At 36.9% G+C, this 13,022-nt stretch overlaps 1 protein-coding gene across 1 annotated transcript; it reads right to left on the reverse strand.

Annotated features, from left to right (window-relative positions):
- Positions 1–446: 446 nt before the first annotated feature.
- zmp:0000001088 (trypsin) lies at positions 447–10,845 on the reverse strand. Its single transcript, XM_058409383.1, has 5 exons — positions 10,691–10,845; positions 7,895–8,054; positions 6,466–6,607; positions 3,222–3,485; positions 447–2,917 (listed from the first exon to the last, which is right to left on the reverse strand). The coding sequence occupies exons 1-5, from the start codon at positions 10,743–10,745 to the stop codon at positions 2,747–2,749; spliced, it is 792 nt and encodes a 263-aa protein (XP_058265366.1). The 5' UTR covers positions 10,746–10,845; the 3' UTR covers positions 447–2,746.
- Positions 10,846–13,022: the final 2,177 nt, after the last annotated feature.

Consider the following 13,022-nt stretch of genomic DNA (forward strand, 5'->3'; position numbering starts at 1 on the left):
TAGTTCTTTTGAGATTCAGTATGTAGTACAATATTTGTTTGTCACACAATAAGGAGTAGTGCCACAGTGAGGTTGTGTCCCTTAAACTGCAGCTGTGGAGACAAGACTGCGATAAGGACACACCTTTGATCAGAAAGATTTTGGGACAATAGACAATAATCAGAAAACCAGGACTATTATTTTCCTGTCACTGTGATACTTCGACGGCAATCCTAACGGGTGTGTCCTCCCGAGAGTGTTTAAATTACGCCAAATAAGACTTTTATCTGAAATCATGACTGTGGTATTGTTACTATGAAGGAAATGCGTACAGATTACTTTTTTAAACAAAATAATAAAAGGTCAAGTGGGTGTGGATTTATAGGAATGAAATAATCAACAACTGTGTAATATGATGCTGAAGAAAATTTTATTTTTGATTTTTTGATACATTTTTTTCATTTTTGATAAATAAAGAACATCATGAACATCAACCAGTGTTTGAATTTTAACAAAACATATGCAAGAACAGATTTCTCTCAAAGATGATTAATGATAGAAACGTCCAGATTTATTAATTCATGCACTGAACTAGAGCTAAAACATAAGCTACAATTAGAGATACTCCTGCTAAAAACTTTTAAAGCAGATTTACAGCAGAGCTTAAAGCAGATATGACACCTAAGATATGATGCAGAAAAACCTTACACTTTCAAGTGTAACGGCTGAGTGATTTTTTTCCCCCTGACTGCTGTTTGAGCATGACAGGAAGCTAATATACCACACATAGTGTTGTTTAGCTGGAAGCCAGAATCCAGATACTTGTGACAGGAGGATTGCTTCTCAGACGAGACAGTGGAGTTCTGTGGAAAAAATACGAAAGTGTTGCCAATTTTATTTTTTAGCATGGAATCCTACATGCTAGGATTTTCTTGCTAACAACATTGACACTTTCATCAACGACACCAAAGAGAAAAGTGGGGATTTTTTTTTTCTGTTTCTTTTGATGACTGAAGAAAACACATATTTTATTAGTTGTACATTTTATTTCATTTATTTGAATCAGTACAGTGCAGTTAATATTTTATGTTCTTTGGTGATGCTTAAAATGTTTGCTGCTTAATCATTTTTGTCTTCTTTGGCTAGATGTCGCTTTTGTTCTCAGTAACGTTTTGTGAAGGAAAAAATACTACAACCAAACCAAGCAGATAAGATACAGGAGGTTTATACAGTATCGCCTTTACTTTCCAGTCAAGTACAAAGAAAAACAATCACACTAATATTTTTTGACCTTCTCACAAAAAGGACAGTTAAAATGTTTTATATAAAGTTCAACAACATGGCAGGATGATTTTAGTGAGAGCTTTGTTTTGCTCTGAATTTGTGTTTTATATTATAAATTTGATCATAATTTCATTCATTACTATGCGAATGGAAAATTAAATACCAAAAAGTGTTTAAATAATGAACAATTTATTACTTCTGTTTATCACACAAATATTCGATTGTTTTTTTCACAATCCTCACACAACTCTGAGACACTAATGAGGAGCTTTTTAGTTATCCGTAATGTTAACCAGTTCGTTTCTGGCATAACTACAAATCTAGTCATTAAAAAAAAAAAAAAAACTGAACCACAATCATAAAAACAATTGAATTTTTTAAGCATGTTGGCTAAATTGTCTAAATCTGGAGGGATTGAACAACAGGGAACTGTTTCTGCAAGAAGTTCTTCACAAAACAGACAAAACAAACCAACAAACAAAATAACACACAGATGCTCGTCTGTGTTTTGTTGTGTCTGTGAAAACCACAAGACAATTTGTGTGCGCAGTTTTGCTAATGTAGCTAATTTTGGAAATTCACTCAGTATAGGCACAAATAGGAAAGTCAGCCCGATCTCAGCAAGAATTATAAACATCTCTTTCAGCACCTTTATGGTAACAGAATTTAAAATGAGACGGTATGCTGGAAAAAAAAACTCTTTCTACACAATGGTAATTCTTTGGTAGGAACACACTGTATTTGTTGTATCTGTATTTGCTGAATTTGTTGCATCTATTAATATAATATTTGTGCTACACAATATGGCACCTACTAAAGAACGTATGCAACAATTCACTCGGCCATAAAGAAAAAAAAAATAGCCGAGGAACCTTAATATTTCTTGAAATATTGTTATTACTTAAGCTAAACTATTAATAAACTATTTTAATCTATTTTATTGAGTAAAAAAAAAACCAAAATATTTGGGGGGAGTGAGTTATAAGAAAATGAATCAACAATGAGGTGACACAAATCAAAAAGAAAACTACTTAAAAACCTTCCCAGAACAGAACTGGTAAAATGGTTTTAATCCTCTTATACCATTATATGATTTTTTTTGTAAATATGCTATACCTTTACAGTTACATTTGTGGAGGTTAGTTGCTGTTATCCTTTATTATATCAGTTATACTCACATGCTTCCCATTTTCTCTTAAGATGTAAATAATAGAAAAAATACCAAGAAACCGCAAAACACAGCAACAACCTTCAACGTCGTGAAGAGATTTCGTTTAACGCCAAAGTTTTACCTCTGATCATTTACAAGTGCTGTGCTGGAGACTCCTTTCAATCCAAATGGACAATTGGAGTTATATTTAACAAATTATTAACATGATAACACAACAAGAAGATATACTCTTGATATACAACAACATGGAATTTGGCATGTTGATCTCTTGGTTTCAAGTTAATGGTTGAAAATGTATTGAGGTAGCGCAGTCTAGTTTTTGCCACAGTTCCCATAAAAGCCAAATACGGTGTTGTCTATCCACTTGCGGAATTTTGACACAGCAGTGTAAACTCCAGGATACCGAGGATCTGCACAGCCGTTGCCCCAAGACACGATCCCGTAGACACGACCTTCACACACCAGCGGCCCTCCGGAGTCACCCTGCAAAGAGGCAAGTGATATAAACCCTGCACAATATCCCTAAATACTAAAATCACATATTGAACTGTTTATATTTATCCTGTTAAATCAAATTCTCTAAATATTTCTGTCTATTTTTGTTCATTTTGATTAAGTGGTTCTCCCCTTGTTTGACTTTGGTTGCATCTGTGATCTGTAATTGCTTTACTAGCTAATAAGCAAATGTCTCTGTCCACTTCCTGAAGATTAAACTAAATTTGTCTCTGATTAAAAACCCCTAATGCGACAATGATTTTGAAATAATGTCGCTAAATGTCTAGCTCACACTGCAAGCATCGGTCCCTCCTTCCGCATAGCCAGCACAGATCATGTTTTCTGTGATGTTGCCGTTGTAGGAATCCGTGCTGTTGCAGTGGGTGCTGGAGACAATGGGTACTGTGGCGGTGTGAAGAGCTGTAGGGATACCCCCTGTGGGGCTAGTGAATCCCCAGCCAGATACACGGCACACACGACCCTCTGCCATGTCGTCCCCTTGACGGGGAAGCGGTGCAGGGGACACTAAGTTATTCACAATCACCGGAGTCTGCATCTGAATGGGAAAAAGAAGTAGTGTGCATGAAAAGTCTGTTACTTATGGCATCATTCACAATGAAAGGCCAAAATTAAAAAAAATTGTCTAAGCCCTTTTGAAAATCAGAGTACGTTTAGCACTGGTCATCAACATAACAAAAAGCAGCCAGTCTGAAGATATTTAAATGCCAAATAGTTGAAATAACATTGTTTTCAGCTGCCACTAATGGAGCAGTCTTCGTCTCGGAGGTCAGCTTTAATTTATGGTTATTAAGTTATATAACTGACATTCAAATCTTAGAATTCTGCAAAGAAACTCTATGAACCTCACATAAAGGCACTTTTGACATAATTGTATTAATGTTTGTAGTAACTGAATCTAAACTGTCCTGAATTCAGGCCACAGTACAAAAGAACTTCAGTGTATCATGACCCTTTGGCAAAGGACACCAAGTCCGTGTGAACCAGGGGATCAGATGATGGATCTCCTGGAATCTGTCAAAGAAGCTCTCTTGGCTGAGAATTTTTTCCAGTTCTTTATAGCAGTTCTTTATAAATTAATCCAAAAGCCAAGAAAATAAGTGAAAAGGGGAACTTTAAAAAGTGGTAAAGAAAACTTTCTTTGCAGTTGTGGATCAAAGAATTTTTGGCTACTGATCAAAAGGTTGTCCTCAAAAATCAAAAAAATAAAAAAAGCAGTAATCAATCAATCAATGTAAATGTAAATGGTTACACTCCTCATTGAGGTCTTTGGAAATTATTTACTACCATTGCACACCCTTGACAGAACCCATCCCAATCTGGCACCCAAACCGGAACCCGGGAGAAAACTTTACTTATTTTGTTACAACTCCAACAATTTCAGGTCAAGAACCATTTTGTCCAAGAAGCATGCAAGTGAGATATACAAGTGTACCCTGGCCACCAGACCTGCATCACCAATAACTCTCAGAACCATCTGGATCAATATGAGGACATTATGGGTGACATGAAGCAGTAGGGATTTAACCACTACTTATTAGATCTAGGATTTGGGACATGCTTCCTGCCAGCGAGGTAAAATAGATTTGATCAACAACTGTGGGGACAATATGTTTAAGGTCTACCAGGGGAAGAGGGCCCAATAATAGGTTATTGGCACTCACTAGATCTTGGTTATTAAGTGATTATAGCTGGGTGTGCCTCAGAGGTCAGGTATACCATTGGCATTCTTGATCAGTGTCTAGCCATCTTTGCATACCTTATCAACATTGTTGGAAAACTCCAACTTTGTCCCTCAAGAACTCTACCCTAGTATCAGCCCATATACCCCATACTCCTGAAGTACCTCCAACATCAAGTATAAAGGAACTCCTTCATATGCCTTATCCAAATCTAGAAATCACATATTAACTTGATAAGCACACTACCCCTGACAAAGCTGTGAAGATTAACGATCCTAAGCAGAATCTATGTTGCTCCTCATGAATAAAAGAATCAACTGTTTCTCCAGATCTCTGGCATAGACTTTTTCCCCTATAATTGGAACTTACCCTCTGGTCCCTCTTTAAAAAAATAAGCTACACCATCCTGGTTTGCCAGTCCAAAGGCACTGCCCCAGATCTCTATGCAATATTTCAGCGGACTTTGGGGGTGAAGGACATTTTGTGAGAGATGTGAGTGGACTGAGAACTAAATTTCCCTTTAAAAAAATTATTGACACAAAACTGGCTTTCATATACAAGGACACATGCTGAGACAATAAAAAGCTTTCAAATAATTCTAGTTAATCTTAATCATCTATCCATCTCTTAATCATCCAGGAACGTTTGGAGCCAAATATTTTATTACATCTAAATAATAGTTTTTTTTAATGCTCTGTTTATGTGGATATGTTATGTCTGTACAAATACTTTCATCATTATATAAAGAGTGCATAAAATATCATATTGCTGAGCCGGTATTAATTTTTAATCTTTTAACGGTTACATACTCCATTGCTGTAGTTATTGCATTTCCCAAAACGCTGCTTATTAAGTTACCCAGCACATTTTAAAACACACAATACATAGTTTTCATTTATTTTCTTCTAATAATGTAATAGAGTGAGACAGTAAAGGACTTTCTTTTTATGGTTGCTCTGTCAAGCCAAATAAACCAGAAGAAGAAGGATCAGTGACAAGTCATGACATCTACCCATGTCTAAAAGCAGTATTTAATCCAGTGACCTGAGCAGTTTCAGGTTTCACTTCCTCAAAACATAATATTCAAACCTCATATCAGGTCATTTACTGAAAACCTCACATTCTGAGCTTCACAACATTGTTCAGCTTATATACACATATAATGTAATGATCTCTTCTTTTGGAAAAAAGCATCAACATTTAAAAAAATTCAGCTGCTAGATGCTTCGATCATTCCACCAACTCAACACACACTAGATAAATATTCCAGAAGCTACATATTTCATTATGAATAAAGGATGAGCTTCCAAAATATAAAGAAGCACACAGCCTTACCCCACAAGTATGATTATTATTTCTACCACTATTAACAGTAATAGTGTTTGTAGCAGTAGTTATTATTATTAGCAATAAGAAGAGGAGCATTTCATTTTTGTTCATTTATTTTTAGGTGTTCATATATAAGGCATAAAACACATCAGTTTGCTTTGTTATACAAAAAAAAAATCAACACCATGGTGATGTAATTTGTCTCGATTACAACTATTTTCCTCGTACAGCATAGCTAACGTAATCATTTTTATCAGTTTCTGGTTACATTTAATCATCTGGAGTCTTTGCAAAGTTTATCCTGTATAGTAACAAGTTCTTTCCTGTTGTTAAACAGATTTATGAGCTTCAATGATCAACCAGAGTATCAACCAGACACATCCCTATGTAAGCTGTTACTAGAAACGGTAACTAGTTAGCAGGAGCAATTCTGACTCTTCTTTTACCCTAAGGTAAATAATGGTGTTTTGAATTCAGGATTGAAGATGACATTGTGTAGTTTCTTACCTTAATCAGCATGATGTCTGCGTTGTTGGTGGTTTTGTTGTACAGTGGGTGAGGTACTAGGAGCTGTGGTGAGCGGTACTGTTCTGTCCCTTCATACACACTTACAGAATAATCTCCACTGACAATCCTCATGTTCCCAGCACTGGACACAACACATACAACTAATCACAATCACATCCCTTAACACAGTGGAAATGTGATGTAACACTGAAATATGGAATCTGATTAGCATTTCTGATAGCTCTGTGCATAAAGCTTAACTACTCTGTATGATTAGATCATATTTTATGTAGTGTTAGGAATAATAACCTGAATATTGCACAGTAAATCAGCCATGCAAAGGTTAGACATAAAAAAATACATTGTTTTTTTCTCTGCTGCACTTTTCCACCTTGCAATTTATTTCACTTTATTACTCTTAGTATTGTACGATATATATCCAGAGGTCAGTGTCAACAAAAACAAGTCTTCCAATATCATAATTACCCCATGCTGGTTCAATACAGGTTCATGAACATTCATTTTTTAATTGATATTAATTTTTACACCAAATGTTTCTGTGCTAGTTTTTGGAAAAATATTTCATGACCTAGTCTTCATTTTTTATTTGTCAACAAGCTTCCTGGGCAAACCTGAATCCTGCACAAGAAATCCAATGTACAGAGCTTTAGGGGGGAAAAAAATATTTTTCAGTCATATTTATCTTTAATGCATTTACTTTATTTCCAAAGTCACAGGCCACAAAACCTGTACCCTAAAATTGAAATTCATCTCCTGTCTCTCAGAGTGTTTGGGATACTTACTTTGAGTATTGCCTGCCAACTGTGTGTGTGTGTGTGTGTTTGCATCAGGGGCTTCTGGTGTAACTGGGTCAGCAGTATTATCTTTCAGTGACAGCTTCATTTTTGGCTTGACAAATCAATGTTAAGACAAATAAACAGACTGATATGAGAAGGCAAGGCTGAGGCCGACTTATTTCTAGCCCAGACTGTACATTCATGCATCCTATCAGTGACACTCACTTAACGAGTGACACATCCCCTAGATTTGATCTCCATTTGAGCTGATATTTTTCACTTCCTAGCATTTTATTTTACAGAGGCAATTTTTGGTTCCTTTTTCTGTATTAGATACTGTTTTGAATTTTTTTTGAGTCTGTGGTTGCAGATTATTTACTGCATGGAGAAAATACAGCTGCATTTCTGCCTTTAACTGTGCCTCTTTTGTATGTATAATGATCTTGATCTGAATCCGTGCTATAATACTACAGTTCTGTAATATACTGTTCAGAGTTTGTAATCACTGGGATGGATCATTTACATCCATAAAAGTGCTACAGGAAGTGAAATATATAATCAGCAGCTGTAACAATTCCAGTGCTGCATTATTATATACACACACCTGAATGCGAGCTGCTTAGGAAGCTTACCCTACATTGCAGTGTGCTGCTGTCAGCACCCAGTACTTGTTAATCAAAGTGCCGCCGCAGAAGTGCTGTCCCACGATGGTCTGGATGGACACCATGTACTTGATGGAGTAAGGCGCAGGGGCGTAGCCGCCGATTATCCGGCCCTGCATCATCTCCTGACCTGAGAAATACACAGTGGGATTAAAACAACAGAAATAATCCCTACCATATCAAATTGCTCTGTTGGCGAGCTTAGAGTGTAAATGAAATAAATCTGAACAAATTCTTTGTCACTTATGTATGTTTGTTATAAGTCAGAAGTCAGGTCAGAAGTAAGATTTAGAAAAAGAAATGTAATTCAATATTTTAGCATTTAGTAGTGTATATATTTTTATATATAAGGCTGCAAAAATATCGCTATGATATTTATTAATATTATTATTAATATAATATATGTATTAATTTTATTATTAAAATATATGTTAGAGACAATATTATATTATATTATATTATATTATATTATATTATATTATATTATATTATATTATATTATATTATATTATATTATATTATATTATATTATATTATATTATACACTGGCAATAAAATGCATCCAGTTGCTTCAAGTAAAAATAGGACAAAAAAAAAAACTTGTGATGTTTTAAGTGTCTCCGAAAAGTGTACTTTATTGGTTAATGATACTTATATCATCACATCACTCATCCCTTGTGTTAACTCATCTATGGCTATCTTCATCTCAGCCTAAGCGAGCATAAAAGGAAGGAGAGGTGTAACATAAGCCACAGTTTCAGGTTCGGAGTGCTAATTTAGTCAAACGGTAACTCAATCCTCTACTATACTTCCTGGCAAACAATGCTCCGAGTCTGCGATGTGATTCTATCCCGTCTTTACAGACAAACCGATAAATACAGCATACATACAAGCGTACATAAAGTGCCACCATACATCTCTAAACTGCCTTGAGCTTGAATGCATAAACCTCATGACAGTGATTGTATTCTCGTGTGAAACACACACACACACACACACACACACACACACACACGCTGGACTGAAACTCAATATGCAACAGAGCACCCAAGACTTGCAATCTCATGAGAGTGAAACCTCAGAGAATCTTATCGCTCTTTTTTTTTTTTTCAAAGATCATTTCTGGAAAAAACATGAACTGCCTTCCTGAAAGGATGACGGCACCTGGGTTTGAACCCGTTCAGACCGTGAACCAAACAATAACACAAGGTGAGTAGTGAAGTGAATCAGCAGACATTTATTGAGCCTTCTTTGTTATATTTCTTTTAATTATATCATAATTCACTCTTTCTAATATGTGATCGTTTCTATAGTAACAGTTCAATTCATATGGTCAAATTTAGCTCAAATGTTAGGGGTCTGTAGGGGTTGTGTTACAGTCTGGAACTTTTCCCATTAAAGAAAATTCTTCAGGATTGAATACATTCTGGTTTCTCAGTAACATGACATGCTCCTTTATTCTTTTATTCTTTTCTGCATTATTAACATCAAAAGAGAGAACACAAGGCAAGCTGCTGATTAATACCAGCAACTAACTTGTCTTTCTGACATTCCATGAAATGAGATCTAACGCAAAATAAACAAAAACCCTGACATGTCTTTTGTTTTTTGTTTTTGTTTTTTTTATTTTTACATATCTGCTTTCCAAATTTCTTTGCTATAACAGAAATAAAACGCTTCTCTGTGTGCTGTTATTACATGTAGATAAAATCAACTCCGTATATAAAAAAAAGAGTACAGGTTTTGTTTTAAGTTATGAAGCTGTTTACTGAAAATGCTTATCTTCATCCTTATCCCCACCATCAGCTGAAACTCAGCTCCAGTTTCAGCTCATAAATAACAGTACCACATATAGAGTAATTTCTTTCTATAATCTATCTTAGTTCCAAGCAAGTCAACCTGCACAACCTACAAGGAGCTTTAAAGCTGGAACAGGGCAGAAATATCCTCAAGCGTGCTCAGAATTTGGCATCGCTTCTTCGTTCCTAGATCTGCTTTGGCATCGGTGCATATATAGATTCAGTTAACAGCTCTTTGCCCCTGCTCGTGAGAAATTACACAGGCATCTGGCAGTGTAAAGGAAGGATATTTCCATATTATAATGAAAGCATTATCATGGGATCCACATTCCTGTAAAATTCATTTCTGCTTAATGTTTACCAGCTGATTTCATCTCCATAAATTATACAGTATTATACCTAAAAAGTCTCTTTGGGCAAATGCATTTACCTTTTCCAAATTGTTTAAGATTTTATGTGCAATTTAATAGTACATTAACTTAAAAATATAGTAACAGCCAGAAAGTAGAAACAATATGTCCAAAATATTGTCAATATTTTTCAAGCATCTTGATTAAGACAGGCCTGAATTTTCAGACAAATTATTAATTTCTAAATTGGTTCAAAACTTGATCATTAATCAAATTAGATAACAAAAATACTGAGCAAAATAAAACATTTTGGTTGCATTTTAGTGATTTTGAGACATGTATTAAGACCGTGAAAGACTGCAAAAGTGAAGAAGCCAATGTTTGGGTAAAAAAAAAAAAAGAAGAAGAAAATCAACATTTATTATATTATACATCTCTGGGAAGCTGTAACTACTGGAAGTGAAAAGCCTTTACATTTATCTGTGTTGACTCTTTCAGTTCAATATTTAAAAAAAAAAGAAAAGAAAAGAAAAAGAAGAAACCCCAATCATGCTACATATCAGTTACATCAAACTATCTTCAGGAAGCGTAACTCAAATGTCCACAGCTTTACTTACAGGTGACAGCGAGAACTTCCAGCAGGATGCATACCGAAAAGGTGAGCAGATTCATGTTAGAGAAGAGAGAGAGATAGAGAGAGGGATAGAGAGAGAGAGGGAGAGAGAGGAAGAAAGAGAGAGATAAAGAGAGTGAGAGAGAGGATCCACAGGTGCCAGGCTGAACTGCGAGGAACCTTTCCACCCCATACTCTGATTGCTTTGCAAAGGCAGGATCGTTTCAAGCCCTCTCAAGTTTCTCAGTTCCGATTTCTGTTTCCATGGACACCATGATGACCGAGGACACGAAAACAATATATAATTGAAGCGTACCTTTCTTAACCCCACCCGTGACCTTTTGATTCAGACGTTCTATTCAAATCTTCCTGGCATGAAACCTATATTGCACTGCGTTGCAAATTGCCCAGGAATTTTACAGCCTCTGTGATACAGCTGGAATTCATTTCAATGCTTAAGGACAGTGTGATGATTAGTATAGGTTACTGATCATTGGATATCATTTTTAATAGATTATGAATCACTTTTACAGATTATGAATACATTTTACAGTAATAGCAGCAAAAAAAAAGAAGCTTTCCCATCATCCAAATCTGACCCATGAGAAAACTGAAACAAATGCGATAGAGTCATCATGGTTAAATTTCATATAATTTCATTCGAAAAAAACAAAAAACACAGACATTCACCTCACTCCTACATTGTTATGAATTTGCATAATGAGACCATCTGGGACCACGATGGAAAAAACTACTTTGAGGGCTAGTTTGAAGAGAAGTCCGTAAACTTGGAGCTGCTCCCTGTCAGTGTTCATTCGAGTCTTCCATCCCCTTTCGCTTCCCTGAACAACTCCCCCAAACAGGGTACAGCTAATATCTACCTTTGGAGCCTGACACAGCAGGCTTCATTCATTTTTCTGTTCATTACAACTCCAATATCTCTTTCTCTCCCCATCTTTATCCTATGCTTCATTCCCCCGAGTGCTGACCACAGGCAGTTTTTACAGCTGACCCGTCGTTCTAGACCTGAGCTCCTACTAAGCATATAAAGATTAAAAGGGCCATGTTCCATATAACACATCTTTATCGACCTACTTTCAACATTTTAGCTTGAGGTAATCTTAAACGTCTGCTGCAATGCTGCAATGTGATGCAAGTTCCTCGTAGAATGCACAATTGCTAGTTGCTACACACTTCCCGTGCTTTGTGCTGCAGGTGAGCATTCCAGATTAATAAGACAAGAGTTGATGATGAAACAAAGAAATAGCAGGATATATATATATATATATATACACTATATTGCCAAAAGTATTCGCTCACCCATCCAAATAATCAGAATCAGGTGTTCCAATCACTTCCATGGCCACAGGTGTATAAAATCCAGCACCTAGGCATGCAGACTGTTTTTACAAACATTTGTGAAAGAATGGGTCGCTCTCAGGAGCTCAGTGAATTCCAGCGTGGAACTGTGATAGGATGCCACCTGTGCAACAAATCCAGTCGTGAAATTTCCTCGCTCCTAAATATTCCACAGTCAACTGTCAGCTGTATTATAAGAACGTGGAAGTGTTTGGGAATGACAGCAACTCAGCCACGAAGTGGTAGGCCACGTAAACTGACGGAGCGGGGTCAGCGGATGCTGAGGCGCATAGTGTGAAGAGGTCGCCAACTTTCTGCAGAGTCAATCGCTACAGACCTCCAAACTTCATGTGGCCTTCAGATTAGCTCAAGAACAGTGCGCAGAGAGCTTCATGGAATGGGTTTCCATGGCCGAGCAGCTGCATCCAAGCCATACATCACCAAGTGCAATGCAAAGCGTCGGATGCAGTGGTGTAAAGCACGCCGCCACTGGACTCTAGAGCAGTGGAGACACGTTCTCTGGAGTGACGAATCACGCTTCTCCATCTGGCAATCTGATGGACGAGTCTGGGTTTGGCGGTTGCCAGGAGAACGGTACTTGTCTGACTGCATTGTGCCAAGTGTAAAGTTTGGTGGAGGGGGGATTATGGTGTGGGGTTGTTTTTCAGGAGCTGGGCTTGGCCCCTTAGTTCCAGTGAAAGGAACTCTGAATGTTTCAGCATACCAAGACATTTTGGACAATTCCAGGCTCCCAACTTTGTGGGAACAGTTTGGAGCTGGCCCCTTCCTCTTCCAACATGACTGTGCACCAGTGCACAAAGCAAGGTCCATAAAGACATGGATGACAGAGTCTGGTGTGGATGAACTTGACTGGCCTGCACAGAGTCCTGACCTCAACCCGATAGAACACCTTTGGGATGAATTAGAGCGGAGACTGAGAGCCAGGCCTTCTCGTCCAACATCAGTGTGTGACCTCA

This window comes from Hemibagrus wyckioides, linkage group LG15 (assembly GCF_019097595.1).
Source record: "Hemibagrus wyckioides isolate EC202008001 linkage group LG15, SWU_Hwy_1.0, whole genome shotgun sequence".
Taxonomy (NCBI): domain Eukaryota; kingdom Metazoa; phylum Chordata; class Actinopteri; order Siluriformes; family Bagridae; genus Hemibagrus; species Hemibagrus wyckioides.

Coding starts and splice junctions, on each gene's coding strand:
- zmp:0000001088 (XM_058409383.1), bottom strand. CDS start 10,745: ATGAATCTGCTCACCTTTTCGGTATGCATCCTGCTGGAAGTTCTCGCT. Junction 6,608..7,894: donor GCAGCACACTGCAATGTAGG/GTAAGCTTCCTA, acceptor TGTTGTGTCCAG/TGCTGGGAACATGAGGATTG. Junction 2,918..3,221: donor GAGGGACCGATGCTTGCAGT/GTGAGCTAGACA, acceptor GCCTCTTTGCAG/GGTGACTCCGGAGGGCCGCT.